Source organism: Mercenaria mercenaria, chromosome 11, assembly GCF_021730395.1.
Source record: "Mercenaria mercenaria strain notata chromosome 11, MADL_Memer_1, whole genome shotgun sequence".
Classification (NCBI taxonomy): Eukaryota; Metazoa; Mollusca; class Bivalvia; order Venerida; family Veneridae; genus Mercenaria; species Mercenaria mercenaria.
Window position 1 is genome coordinate 68274143 of NC_069371.1, and position 15797 is coordinate 68289939.

The 15797-nt window shown below is 35.8% G+C and overlaps 1 protein-coding gene across 1 annotated transcript in view; it reads left to right on the forward strand.

The window, feature by feature from the left end:
• LOC123531078 (uncharacterized) overlaps positions 1-15797 on the forward strand; it is a 33983-nt gene that overhangs the window by 10199 nt on the left and 7987 nt on the right. The window contains exons 11-34 of the mRNA XM_053518172.1: positions 133-267; positions 852-987; positions 1322-1423; positions 1702-1928; positions 2805-2943; positions 3982-4187; positions 5132-5248; positions 6597-6753; positions 6945-7039; positions 7471-7540; positions 7781-7939; positions 8411-8554; positions 9377-9532; positions 10182-10232; positions 10735-10899; positions 11123-11201; positions 11509-11660; positions 12088-12196; positions 12826-12872; positions 13220-13384; positions 14089-14259; positions 14487-14606; positions 15179-15311; positions 15731-15774. Of these exons, the coding sequence (XP_053374147.1) occupies positions 133-267; positions 852-987; positions 1322-1423; positions 1702-1928; positions 2805-2943; positions 3982-4187; positions 5132-5248; positions 6597-6753; positions 6945-7039; positions 7471-7540; positions 7781-7939; positions 8411-8554; positions 9377-9532; positions 10182-10232; positions 10735-10899; positions 11123-11201; positions 11509-11660; positions 12088-12196; positions 12826-12872; positions 13220-13384; positions 14089-14259; positions 14487-14606; positions 15179-15311; positions 15731-15774 (3079 nt within the window). The remainder of the gene's footprint in view (positions 1-132; positions 268-851; positions 988-1321; positions 1424-1701; positions 1929-2804; positions 2944-3981; positions 4188-5131; positions 5249-6596; positions 6754-6944; positions 7040-7470; positions 7541-7780; positions 7940-8410; positions 8555-9376; positions 9533-10181; positions 10233-10734; positions 10900-11122; positions 11202-11508; positions 11661-12087; positions 12197-12825; positions 12873-13219; positions 13385-14088; positions 14260-14486; positions 14607-15178; positions 15312-15730; positions 15775-15797) is intronic.

Consider the following 15797-nt stretch of genomic DNA (forward strand, 5'->3'; position numbering starts at 1 on the left):
GTAAGCACCCATTGTAACAGTTAGTGGTACTGTCCAAAGAAGCTGTGTACTGTCCAGCATGATAAGGGTTAAGGAATTAAGCAGGATACCTTAATACACTTTAATATGTTGGTGTATATCTTAATGTTCCAGGTTACCATAGACCTTCCGGCTGATGGTGTTCCAATAGACAGAGTAACCCTTCCGGACAATAACAACATCAAGGCAGTGAAAGTGTACTATACACCCGAAGGACGTAATTCCCTTTTACCTATTAACGATGACAAGGTATATACGGGTCTTTATTCTCTATAATTTTAGTTTGAGTCTTTAATCTTCGAATATTAAACATTACATTGAATAATGGGTCTCATTTGAGCAAAGAACAAAATAGACACTTTGAGTTTTAAAAAAGTTTAAATTGTAGGCGCAGAAAAAAATCAGAGTCGGAGAATAAATGATTATGCTCCTCACCAAGCTTGTGTTTTTTATTATCAATACGATTGGAGGACGTTGAATAATCCAGTTGTTTTCTCGTTCAGATTTTAAATACACTTGTACTTAAAATGTATTTGTCAAAATCTGTTAATTGCTTTTTGAAATAAAGAAACTTGACAATCCAGTAATTTTATCTTTAATATATATATGTAATACAATTACATGCATTACTGTTGACATGAAAAACACCCGAATACACACAACATTCTTGAGTTTATGAAGGTATTAATAAGTTAACAGCATTAACATAATATCAAATTAAAAACTCGTAGCATAATATATATAAATATATATATAAGTTTATGAGATTTTGACATGTTGAATGTTTTGAACGGGGACCGAGGTAATTTCAGTTTTTCCTTGTATACACATAGCCTGTTCCTGCCGACGAGCCCGTGAAAATGCCGAGGGGTGTCCCCATCACTCGCGTGGTGATCCTGGTCGTCCAGAAATACATTGAAGAAGACGCAATCCGTATAACAGTCCAGATATGGGGATGCTTCGTTCCAGGTACTATAAATAGACTAGACTGTGCTCTTCGAAGCGCGTTTTTTCCAAATAATGTCGTCTGCTAGTCTGATCACGTGGTGTTACGTGAAAACGCTGTAATATTATATTCCCTTTAATACCATATTTGGTTTGAAAAGTAGAAATGATAATTATTACTAGTTATGAAGAAGTAGTCCCCTTGTGGACCATAAATAACTTTTATGTACAATCCAAGTTATTGACCTTTCAGCGAAAAGAAAACGTAGGCCTAAGATATGATATTGATTTGTTTAAGAATTTTCTGTTCTTTTTATGAAGGAAAAGTTATTCATGAAAATATATCTTATGGTTGTAGGGACAACAACCGAGTACATAACAACCCCAAGCATGTATTCCTCTGTCAGTGTACCATGTGATGCTGAAAGTATGGTTGACAAGTCAATTTATTTACCAAAAGGTAAAGCTTTTAAAGACATCTCATTGTAAACGTAAATTACCCATTCAAGAAAATTAAAAGCTAGAAACCAACATGGCTAAAAATTTCAGTTCGCTATATCATGCAATTATAATTGTAGTTCTAGAGTCGTATAACCATTTACTTATAACACACTGACACGTACCTAATTATCGGTAAGTTCTTTTGTATAAGTTACCTCAGCAGCAAAATTATAATCATTTCTAGATTTTTTTTTACTTTTTAAAATGTGTATACAATGTATGTATATATTACAACAGACTCGTTGGAGACAAACGACAAGAGTTTAGACATTGACTCGTTGTTTCCCGGAAAGCCGAACGGACCTGCTAAATCTTATCTGAAAAACCTTAAGATTACTATCAAATTTAGCGGTGGCGCTGCCCTGGACAAATTACAGATGCCCACACATGCAAACATTTTGACCATCCAGATCATGATCTTGCTACCAGGGGAGTCAAATCTAATACCGTATATGGGCGGTGTGGTAAGATTTTAATAGAATAAGCAAAAAACAATAGTCATCTTAACATATAGGTAGATATTCAAGTTAGGTCTCCACATTTCATTTAGTTTTGTTTTTAATAAGATTTATTTTTTCACCCTAAGATTGATAAATGACAAATGGACGCTGATGTAATTGAAACAGTCCGCGAAGTTAATACCAATGCTTGAAAATGGTGTCTTAATGCAGACTTTTCCGTATAGTTCACTATCACACAATATACGATATATGTATATATAGGCTGAACATCACTAAATCTGACTGTTCTTTATTTCATGTAAAATCCACTTACTTAGTCACGAGTTTTCAACATTTTCTAGCATATCAGATTTTCACAGACTTATATTCCCATAAGGAACTATATCGCTACTTTAGAAAAACAAAAAGAAAAGAGGGTGCTAACTTTTATATGAGAAAACTACAGTTCGTTAAATATAACCAGCTGAATTTACTACTTTTCGCTTCTTTCAATTTCTCTTTTGGAGGCAATAATTTCTTACGCCGCCATTTTTACCTGGCATGCGATAGGAGCATGCCGATTTCAATAGAATGCAAAGGGATACATACTGACACGCGGTAGAGCATTAGGAAAGGAAACAAAGATAAACACTATTTACATTTGGACTAAATGTGACTAGACCAGCGGAGGCTTACATTTGTTTTGGTTGTGATCAGCCTATAATATATACAATATGATTGTCCTCAATGGCTGAAGCAAAGGAAGCTTTATAGTATCGACCATTGTCAACTTCTTTGCCGCAAAAGTAGACTGTTGAATATTACTGTTATTTTATAGTAAGTGTTGATTTTTTTTTATAATTCATATGTTTACGTAATACGGTTTTATTTATTTTATAGGCAATTCGAGTGACAGACGAACCCATCCAGCTTCCTAGCGGTATCATGGCTAGCCAAGTTATCATTATTGTCATTGAGAAGTTAGTGCCCTCTCAACCCATCTTCATCACCATTAATATCTGGGCCTGCTTCGATATCAGTAAGTACATCTTCCACACCTTTGGACCCCCAATCTTCATGTGAGGAAACTATCCAGCTGGCTTACGGAAGGTCGGTGGTTCTACCCAGGTGACCGCTCGTGATGAAATAATGCACGGAGGGGCACATGTGGTCTTCCTCCACCATTAAAGCTGAAATAGCGCCATATGACCTATAATTGTGTCGGTGCGACGTTAAATCCAACAAAATAAATATTAAATAAATTGGACCCCTGAGTTTCATCTTAAATTTCGACTTAGACTTTGGCAATCTAAATTTTCTTTTTGCTCTGCCATTGTTAAAGGTAGCCAGTGGTCATCTTTCGATAAACAATATTACCTTTAGATATTTACTTCAAATGCATAAAATCCTCATTAAATGCATTTAACTTTACTAAATATATGAATGAAGTTTGCATATAGAACTACATTCATAATTAAAATGCCATACAAGTAACTATTGATTGTTAAAAATAGCCAGTTTTATAGTGGTAGTACACATCTATACTGTGTTTATCTATGTACACATCTATACTGTGTATATACATGTATACATTGTGTACTATTTTAAACCTAATGCATAATCCTGTTAATGCACATAAACTTGTTAGTTTTGTTTACATAAACTATAAGAATTAATTGTTACTGTTTTTAAATATGAAATTTAGAACTAATATACCTTTAAATTTGTACAGATTTTGATAAAACTCGGCAAAATTTCATGAGTATTAAATTTTCTTAAAGCAAAGAAAAGATTTTGTATAAATGAAATGAGCCGCACCACGAGAAAACCAACATAGTGCGTTTGCGGCCAGCATGGATGCAGACCAGCCTGCGCATCCGCGCAGTCTGATCAGGATCCATGCTGTTCGCTTATGGTTTCTCTGATTGCAATATGCTTTGAAAGCAAACAGCATGGTTCCTGACCAGACTGCACGGAAGCGCAGGCTGGTCTGGATCCATGCTAATCGCAAACGCACTATTTTGGATTACTCATGGCACCGCTCATTAATGAAATTAACTGCGTATCCTTTCAACAGTGACTACACCAGGATTTACATCTTCAACTGGATCTACACCGCTTGCGTGTGAACAGAAACTTCTAGACTACGATTCCGACAATGTTATCACCGGCGGTTCTTCTCAGATGCCAGCGGCCAACCCTGTTATGGCACTTAAGGGCAGTAACGCCTTCTGGTCTCCAAGGCAGAATGATAAGGAGGTTTCGCCATATGTATTTTTCCAGGTAATACAGTAATAATTTTCTACAATCAGTGTCAGTAGACGTTTGTTTGAATGCATTTGGTTTAACACCCTCATTTCGTTAGTTTTAATGATATTTTTATGGTTTTAAGTATTTTACCATATGTAGTAGGGTATATTATAAGGGAACACTTACATTTCCTTGCTATTGAGCTAGCTTTTATAGCGGCATGGTAAGAGTGTCCGCCTCAGGTGTGAGAGGTCCCGGGTTCGATTACCAGTCATGGCTGAACTATTTTCAGTTTGTTATATTTGGTGTCCAACGTAAATAATTCACAAGTAGATTTAAATTGTGGCCTTGGAACTTCCCAGAGAGGTTCAAACTCCTAGAATTCGAGGACGAATTCTAAACTGAAGTGGGTATATGTAGTAGGGTTGAGTATAAGGTAGCACTAATTATTCCTTGCTATTGAGTTAATAGCGACCTGGTAGAGTGTTCACCGTAAGTGAGAGAGGTTGCGGGTTCGATTGGCGGTCAGTGCTGAAATATTTTCAGTCTGTTACACATATAATAACATCATTGATAGACCGAAATTAACAGACTTAGATAAAAGAATATTTTAGCACAAACTATGTTAGGTAAATAGTGTGACACATAATGTTACTCAAAGGCAAGGATATCGCACGCTGAAAAAATATATATTGTAACTACTCATGCTCCCCTTTTTATAAAACTGAAGTAAAAACTTTCAGTTCTCTTTAACTTTTTGTTATGAAAGTTTCTTTAATTGTTCAAAAGCAGGGGTGATAAGTGCGGTTTTGAAAGAAACATTTGACATGTTTTATCCGAGGCAATGGATACTTTTTACAGCATTAGCAACATATTAGCTAATAAAGAAATGTGAACAAATCACTATGAAGATAAAACTTACTTTTCTTTTACAGTTACAGTTTATTTCATCATTGATTGTTATTTTTGTGTTCCAGATTATGGCCAAGGATGACAAAGCATCAGTGTATCAAGTATCATTTACATCACGTTTCTCAAAATCCGTCATCATCACCCTGTACAACAAGAACGGCAAGAATGTAGACACGAGCGATGTAAGTAATATGTATATCCAGTATTCATGTTAATTTCTTAATCATTTTACGCTTTGTTAAGTTTCTGTGGAACCAGAAACGTCAGTGTTTTCCGTCTTGACGTTCAAATTTCATATCGGTGTGTGATGCTCTTTGTGATGTCATTTCAATGGTGACATCGCGTTACGAAGTTGATAAATAGCCATATTTTTCAATTTAGTTCTGACCAAAGTTAAACTGTGTATTAAACATAATTGCAGATGTTTATGATATTAAAAGATTATCAGTTTTGCATTGAAATATATATATGCATTTCTTTTTTTACGGTGTAGTATAAATAATAACCTATAAATCTGCCCATATAAGGGCATGCTATAAAAGACCATCTTGCCGCATGTGTTATTGTACCTAGGGTTTGTTGTTAGTCATTTTGGTGTTACATGTAGGTATTAATTCAAAACAAATGTAAATGGACTATTTAAGGTAATGGATCCTTTATGATAATCGGTAACAACCGCAGAATGCCGAAATCGAATTTGGAGAATACGTAAACGAACGGAAATTGCCGATTGTTATAACGGGTTCACTACCTTAACTAGAGAAAAATGCCAACACAATAAAATGAAGCTAGATGGTCCTGTCAAAACCAGACAATGTAAAAGGATGGCCCTGTTGAAACCAGGCAACTTAAATACTGTTAGATTGTCTTGTCAAAAACCAGAAAATGCTATAGGATGGTCATGCAAAAAACAGAAAGATTTAATGTAACAAGATGGGTCTGTCATAATCGGAAAAAGTAACAAGACTGTTAATTCAAAACCAGAAAATGTAACGAGCGGGAAAAGAAAATAGGTTGCACCTGTAAAACAGGAAACTGTGACAGCATAGTTAAGGACAGCTATCAAGATGATAACTTTGCAATAGAAAATGTAGAAAGATAGAAAATGTAACAAGATGGTAATTTCGCAAAAGAAAATGCAACAAGATTCTCCATCTCCATCTTACCAGGATGAATCATTTTTGTTTAGGTTACTGATTCGATTTAAAACAGCTAAAAATGGAAATGCATTGTATCTACGGAAAAGCTTAATATATATAAGAATATGACATGAGTAAAAAGAAAAGAGAGGGTAATTGTCGTGTCCATTTTTTGCCAGTCACGTTTATCTGATCGCCTGTGCATCTATATGCACGTGTTTGTCAGTCATTGTTCTTTCACTTACGTCTTCTTTTTTCCGATTGTGTCGCCCCTGGTCCCCACCCATCTCCACCCCCACGCCACAGTTAGCCAAAGTTCCCCGAGTTTCTTCGAAATCTGTCTCTTTTGCATCGGCTCTCGCGAATGTAATCGTGTCCATTCTTATTCCAGAAAATCAAATGCGATATCCCACTTCATCACAAACACATTACATACAACTTCTACGGTCAAACCGGAAGCATGATTTACATTTATGTACAACCTGTCAAGAAGTCGCCACCACAGATCAGCAATGTCCAGATACATGCCTGCTTCGAAGAGGAAATGGGTAAGATTTTTTTTTATTTTAACCAGCTATGACATTAAAAGAGTGTTAATAAAAAGCGATTACTGCAAGTATAATGTTTCATTCTATGAACTTTCATTTAAATTTGGTAAGATGAAAATAAATATTTTGCTAATGTGGCTTTCGGCGTACATATAAATCTGATTTTGTATGTTTTTGTTTTAATCGTACAGCGATAACCACTCCCGCGCCGTACACAAGCTCTACGACCTTGGAGTACTGTGAGTTCACGTGTGATGGTGGCGACACGTGCCTTTCAGAAAATAAGGTATATTGTCTGTTTTGAAATAATTAAAAGCTCTTTTATTTAAGGATTCTGTATATATTAGCAGCTGCGTCATGTGGCAACTGCAGGCGAGATATGTACATTCTGTTTTATTTATTTTACTTTTTTTGCTCTAAATGCAAAAAAAAAGAGCAAAATGTAATTTTCAGCGGTTTATTGAGATGAGATATTTCGTTATAACAAAGACATTAAATTTTAATAACAACGTAATATTTTACCAGTTTTTACTTATACTTTGTCCTAGGTAATAAAATGTTTTTTTTTAAAAAGATCTCTCAAAGCCATCATGATATCCGACGATTACAGTTCTTAAAAATAAGCAGATTCAATTAACAAATCAGGTTCCTTTGTAACAGATGTTCGACATCAGCCACATTCAAAACTAAATAAAGTACACTTATTTGAATGATTAGGTATGCGACGGAAACTGTGACTGTTATGATTGTGCGGATGAAGACTGTGCCACGCCCCCAACACCTGATGGTAAGAAAAAATACTGTCTTTTAAGCTTAGCCACGCCCCCATCATAATATTATGACAGTAAGTCCTTTATATGACTCAGCGCCTCATGGTTGGTTCTTAATTTTTAATTCTAGCACTAATACTATGAAGACAGAAATTTGAACTGAATCCATTTCATTTACCTCCTTATACCTCGCAATACCTTTTCTATAATCATTTTTCTATCAGAAAACAAAATATATTTTTGCTCTGATTCTTTAGGTGGCTGGAGTTCATGGAGTCCGTGGAGCAAATGTAATTGTCAAGGAACCAAAACGCGCGTGCGCCGCTGTGACAATCCGAGACCAAGAAATGGCGGGAAATACTGCAAAGGAAATTCAGCGGAGACCATAGATTGTGATCGCCCAGACAAATGCGACAGTGCGTTTTATTTATAGATCATTAGGATATTTTATAGCTTGTTGATCTTATTGAATAGCTTGTCGGTCAATAGTCAAAAATGTTGGCCCCGTACCTCAGGGAATAGTTTTGACTATTAACCGGCAAGCAATTCAGTTATTGTATACTATATGTAGTAATACTTCGCCGACCTAAAATTTGCATATCTTATATACATATATTATATGTACTGAAAAAAATCAATAACTGAAATGGAAAGTAATTAATTGGTCGTGACGACCTTGCAGCACTGTAACGTATGACCAACATGGGCCTATGCCAAATGAAAAATAGTTACTTACAATGAAACATATTTGCTAGTACATAATGTGTGCAACATATATACGTGTTAGTTATGCAAAAATACATACAGTTCGTACAGCGGTTGAAGCTATAGGTATGTATGTCATCATTTAGAGAAATACATTGCAACATATATTTATGTACCTTCAGAATGTGACAAAGGATACGCCCCAGTAATGGAGGACGGAGAGGTAGTCACGTGTGGAGGCTTTGTAAATGAAAAGTGTCCGAAGAAGAACGATACATGTACGCTTTACCCACGATCTACACTTGGTACATGCTGTAGACCTATAGGTAATATATACAATTATATTTACTTTACCCGCGATCGACTTCCGGTGCATACTATAGACCTTCAGGCAATGAATATATGTGTACATTACCCGCAATCGACTCGTGGTACCTGTAGTAGATCTATCATGAGTCCTTTACGGACGATTGACTAATGGTGCCTGGTGTAGATCAGTAGGCAATGAATTCATGTGTACTATACCCACGATTGACTCGTGGTTTGTGCTTTAGACTTCTATGCCATGTATACATGTGTACTATACCCACGATTGACTCGTGGTTTGTGCTTTAGACTTTTATGCCATGTATACATGTGTACTATACCCACGATTGACTCGTGGTTTGTGCTTTAGACTTTTATGCCATGTATACATGTGTACTTTACCCACGATCGACTCTTGGTATGTAGACCTTTAGGCAATGTTTACACGTGTACTTTATCGATGCCTGCTGTAGACGTGTAGGCAATGTGTACATGTGTGATTTTACCTAAAATTAACTCGTGGTGCCTGCTGTTAACATATAGGTTATATTCCATGATAAATATTCTTGACTGCAAATAACTTATTGGCTGTTCAAAATATGTAGACGGAGTTTAGCAAGAACACCAATCAAATGTGACCGGATCTTTGGTTTAAGTGACGAAAGGATAGAGTTTCTGACTCGAAACTCTGAAGTCTCCGGTTCGAGTCCTAGTAAAAGCGAAAACCTACCACAGTGTATATTCGTTAGAAACCCGTAACTAAGTCATTAAGTGTAATTCACAGAAATTCTTATTCCATTTTCTCTGCAATCGTTAAAAAGTAATTTTTGAACATATTTCAGATTTCTGGACTCCTTGGGGCGAATGGAGCTCCTGTTCACAGACTTGCGGTGACGGCGTAGAGACTCGATCTCGTACTTGCACCAGCAAGAACCAAATAAGAGACTGTACTGAGAATAATATGGACAGCAGGAAGTGTAATGAAGGAGACTGTCGTGGTAATTTTGACTTGCAATGTATTTTAAAAAATGCCTCTTGCATATTCCTCCTGTTTTTATAAAGGTTTAAAGGCTTATGGAAGAAACATTCTGGCATTAAGATTTCCTAATCCACAGTACAAGCTCGTGTGAATGATTAAATGAAAGTACATTGAGTTTGTTAAATAATCCTAAAGAAAGTGTTAATGGTCAATCAAAATAGATCAGAACATTTTTACACTGTAAATCATTCTGTGGGGGTCATTAGATATTTGTACGAGGCGGTAAAGTGCCTTAAAAGGACTGATTACATAGATATATGTCAGATTTTACCTAGGAAAAATCACGTCTGCTCCTGTAGATCTAGGTGTAAGCACTACAATAAACATGTAGCACATAATTAAGTGTGCACGTCTGATATTTCGTAAAAGATGTATTTTATCCGTATTTTGAATTTGACGTTACAACAAACTTTCGCTCTTCAGCGTCAGTTTTTTTTAAACCTGATATATTTTAATAGTTTGTACTTTAGTAAAAGTTCAAAACGAAACACCGATCTTACCATTTACACTATATTGTATAAAGAGAGTGCTATGGATTACTTCTGAACATTAACAAGTTTTTTTCTCTGTTCGATACATTTTAATACGAAACTTCTGTGTGTTTTTAGTTACTCCAACTCCATACTACTCGACATCAGGAACGCCATCCGGACCTGACGGTTAGATAATTTTCCGTATTTTAATAGTAATAAAGATAACTATGAAGAGGAAAAACTTTGTTTTATTAAATAGATGCAATTTGACTGTTTATACTACATATTTCATCAATACTGAAGTGTTTATGAGTATTAGAAGAACATATATGGCGAAAGTGTTAATTGTTATCATGAATAATTATAGTTAAACTACAGTTGTTCAATTTATATGATATTTCATGTAAGGCCTTAACCCTCATAGTTGATGCGGCAAATACATGACTCATATTGCACTGATTAAATTCCGGTCAGCAGTAGAATAGCATGTATATGACCGTCCAGTATTAAATAATTAATTTTTTGTGCAATTTAAAGTCAAATATTGGGGGAGAATATTAAAATGTCTGTCACGTGCTGTGTTATAAACACTTATTGAATGTTTAAAAAGTCAGTAAGCGTATACAGTGACGTATACATATACCTCGTAATTAATGTGTTAAAAGTAAAGTTGTCGTCTGCCCTACAGGCGAGTGGAGCTCGTGGTCTCCATGGTCCCGATGTTCCAGGTCATGCGGTGAAGGAGAAGAGACCCGATACAGAAGATGTAACGACCCCGCCCCAGGCCCAGGTGGTAAGCCATGCAAAGGCGCAGACGACCAATCAAGGAAATGTAAAAAGAAGGACTGTCAAGGTATACTAAATATCACCAGATCTTAGATTTTAAAAATTATATCAAATGTCAAAAAATTTAATTGAAAGTCAACGCTGACAATGAACGCTTCAAATGCAGGAACACATTTAATCGAAAGCCTCAATGTACGCTACATTTGATATGTCATGCTGTTAGTAAGAAACGACTTGTCAGTGTTTCGTAATAAAAATGAACAACTCTTAAACGATTTACCTATTTTCAGGACCTCCCAATTGGTCACCGTGGTCGCCATGGGGAGAATGCGATGTCCACTGTGGAACTGGCATGCGAGCAAGAACAAGGTTCGGTTTTTTGTCCATTTCATGCAGGACCTGTAAACAAAAATTTGCACGAGTTCTATCAACTAATTATTATCTACAGTTCTGGTTACTTATAGCTTTATTTGGTTGAAATTTATCAAATATTATGTAACAAATTCTGAATAAATCAGAAATATAGTTCATTTCAAAATTTGATAACTTGACTTACAGTATGTATAAAGAAATGTAATGATTTAGGACTAACGGGTAGTCTAAAGTCAGTTGCATAGTTTATTATGACATTCACTAAAAATGTTGTATGAGAAAACATTGGCTTGTGTTTATATAGGGCTTGTGACAGTCCAGCACCAGGACCTGGCCAAGAAAACTGCCCAGGACTATACAGCGATACAAAGATCTGTACTGAGCGTCCATGCGAGTGTACATTTACCATGTCTGGATTTGAAAGCATATTTGGTTACGAACCGTCCAATCAAATAGGTAAATTTTGGTAATACATGTTCAGCCGATTCCCGTTCGTGTGAAGGAATATTTAAAATTCGCGGTCTTTTCTAAAGACAGAAAACATTCATATTTTTCTAGTCATATATCGTGTCATTGGCAATAACATATTGTAACAATTCATGCCAAAATCAAAGAAACTACCTTCCTTGTTAGGAATATGGTGGTATTAAATATGATCTTTGTCATTCTTGTTACAGTGCAACTTCGTTAATTAGGAGCATTATTTTCTTTATTTCGTTTTTGTATCGATTAGGCGCTCTATCGTATCAAATCTGAAATGAATATAACAATATCTTAAATAAAAGAATGTACAAATCTTAATCTTGCAAATGGTGGCTGAAAACTGCAAGGGACGTAACTCATCTCAAATAGTACATACATTTTCAATATATGTCATCTCCAGGTTGGGTTGAAAGTGATGGCACATACGGTCCGACCAGTCCAGAGGAAGATGTCTATGTTGATGATACGTTTGAAGACGGTGTAGTGGTACACGTTGACTGCAGTAACTGGTGAGATATATGCCTTTGCACATAAGCCTAACCCTTACCCAGCTAAATTCCTATAATGAACGTGTCTATCTTTCAATTTGAACATTGCCAATTATTGTTAAAAGGGATGCATGCAAAACAGATACCGGCTGAATGGCGAACAGTGCATAACATGATCAGACAGGACGGATTCGCAGGCTGATTATGATCTGCACTGGTCGCAAAGGCGAATCATTTGTGTCAAGCATGATACAGGTTAAAACATTAATGGTCGAAATCAATATATCTTGGATTGAAATGATTTTATAATGGTATGGATATCAATGTACTAATTCTGAGATGATCGTGCGTCTTTTTTACGTTGTGTGAGTTCGTAAAATTATGACCAGTCAATGAAATTTCGAAGAAAATATTTTATTCAGGCAGACTTATGAGTTATGCAGTTACATTTTTTTTTCAAATTTTACAAGTTTTTTTTCTGAATGCAGTGACAGTGTAATAAAATCATTTGAAATATTTGCTTCGTATTATCAAAGTTTTTTTGTAGTCAATCAATTCTGACTGGATTTTCGCATTAAAAAGCGGAAGCAGAAGGAGAGACTAACAACCTGTCAGTAGTAATATTATGTTGTCTTTGTTTTGCATTTCAGTACTTGTGACGAAGGTCTCATTGACTGCAAGCTTGGTGAATGCGAAGGTAGCTTACTACTTTATTGAATTGAATTAAAGTTATAAGGTTTATTTTCATGTTCTTTGCAACTGGTGCGGATTTACATGCTTGTATACAACTGAATAGAAATCATAAAGATTCAACGTAAACTTAGATCGTTTTTTAACAAGACTTTTTTATTGTCAACAGTGTTGTTCTTTATGTCATTTTTTAATAAAGGACAATGGCATCAATTTACCTTCAACACATGCAATATAAAACAAACAAAAAACAGCAATCATATTTTTGTAATTATATATTTGAGGCATGCACAAAGTCGTATCGTTTTGAATCTACCATTCACAGTACATGCTTGCAACTATGTATAATTTTAGAATGCACATACTCAAAATGGACTGAATGGGGCGAGTGTTCCAAGTCATGTGACGTTGGACAAAGGGAGAGAACTCGACGTCTGAGAAACAACTCCTCAAGGAGACCGTCTAAATGCAAGCCAGTGGTCACTGACAGACAGGACTGTAATTTAGATCCATGCCCAAGTAAGTCTTTTACAAGTCTTTATAAATGTGTTCACGATTTTCTCGCGTTCATTCCACCCTTGTATTAAAAGATATCCAGTGACCATCTTTCACCCAAATATTTCGTCTTTATATGAGCCGTGCCATGGGAAAACCAACATAGTGGCTTTGCGACCAGCATGGATCCAGACCAGCCTGCGCATCCCCGCAGTCTGGTCAGGATCCATGCTGTTCGCTAACAGTTTCTCCAATTCCAATAGGCTTTAAAAGCGAACAGCATGGAGCCTGACGCATCCGCGCAGTCTGGTCTGGATCCATGCTGGTCGCAAACCCACTATGTTGGTTTTCTCATGGCACGGCTCATATATTTTACTTCAAATATAGAAAAACCTAATCAGATGTATTTAAATTTATTAAATACATGAATATATGAATTAATTCTGTATGCAGAGCTACATTCATGATTAAATTTCCTGCTAATGCACACAAAATGTTAATTTTATTATTGTTATTTTATGTTTACATAAACTGTATGTAGTAATTATTTGTATTTTCAAATATAAAATTTGGGTCTAGTATACCTTTATAGTCTCTTATTTTATGCCTAAAAAGCTGGCTATTTTATATAGTTTTGTTTTTCATATTTAAAGAAACTCTAATTTGGCAGTTTTAAATTATAAAGTCCCAACAAGCTTTCCTGATCAAAATCTTCATGCATTTTACAGCTGATGTTCCTCCGGAATGGAACCCATGGTCCCCATGGGGTGACTGCACACCAGACAGGCCGTGCACATTTGGAACTAGACAGAGAAACAGGATGTGTTCTGTACAACCAAATACTAATTGCTACGGAGATTCCATTGAGACGAAACCCTGCGAAAACCCGTGCACATCAAGTAAGATTTCATGTACATGTATAATGTCTATGGCGTTGAAAATAATGCAATGACACTGCTGTTTTTGTTTTACTTTTCGATTAAAAATATCAACATGAACAACGCATTATGTCATATTTAAGTGCAAAGATCAACTGATAGGTGTGCTGATTGATTTACATGCACTTTGTTTAAGAAATATATTTTTGTAAAAGTTATAGATTCTAATTGTTGTTATTTATATTCAGCACCCTCACAATGCGGAAACGGCATGGTATGGAGCGAGTGCGGAAACAGATGTCCTCACACGTGCATTGATGTAAGACTTGGCACGTGCACTGAAGATGACGATGACGAATGCGTACCAGGTAATATGGTCGCAACTTTGCGTGTTTATTTTTTATTTGCGATATATAGGTTAAGAAAATATTAAACTAATTGTACGTGCTACCTAAGGTAGTGGACCCGAAAAGACAGTCGGCAAATCACGTATTCTTCGTACGCGGTTTTGGCAGTTTACCAAGTCTTACGGAAAGTTGTGTGCGCGTTGAGCTACTTCACAACCGAAGAAACCCGAGTTGTCTAACGAGAATATGTTATCACACGGAAATTGCCGAGTGTCATTACGGGTCCAACAGCTGTTAAAACAGTTTCTGTTCAGATAACTTTCTGCATTACACTAAATACAATTTATAACATGTTATATCCGATTCAGCAATAAAATAAAACGTTTAGAAATCTTAAAATGACTTTTAGATAAATGTACTAAATTGTGTCAAAAATTATTCTAATTTTTACTCTTATTAGATATTTTCTAATGTGCCCTAATCGTGAAAACATTTGCTTCTCATTGTTTTCAACCGTATTTAGGCCTTGTTCATCAGATTGCAAATGTATGTAGGTGATCATCAGGTTCATATATGTACTCTTTGTGTTTTAGGTTGCACATGTCCCGACGGGAAAGTTTTGTATGACGGGGAGTGTGTGCCCGAGAGGAAGTGCCCCTGTTACGACGAAGACGGAAACGCTGTGTTACCAGGCTTTGAAGTAAATATTGGACCATGCGAAACTTGGTATGTGTAAACACGTTATTCCTTTTTATGAATGTCGCGTTAACAAAAAAGGTAAACCTTGAAGTATTCTAAATAACTTTACTTAGGAATACTGCGGTAAAGTGCACCTTGTAAATATATCTCTTACTTTTCCAAATTGATACCTTTCAAACTTTTTCAGGATTACGGTCCAAACGAAATTCACAATCACAGTATTTTATCTAAATGCAGTTTCAAATCTCCTGCTAACTCTGATCAATCTTTGTAATTCAGACTTAACGCTTCCAAAGCCGACAGCTGGTTTTATTGTAATAGATTTTTCACATTCAAATGTCAAAATAGTGTGATTTCCGGAAATGCCTGTAATTGACTGCAAGCACAACGCCATTAAAATAGTCTGTGTCACGATTTACGATTTAAATATCTTTACTTTTTTACAGCGTCTGTCGAAACGGAGAAATGGATTGTAATAAAGAACCAGACTGTAAGTACATTGATATTTCTCTG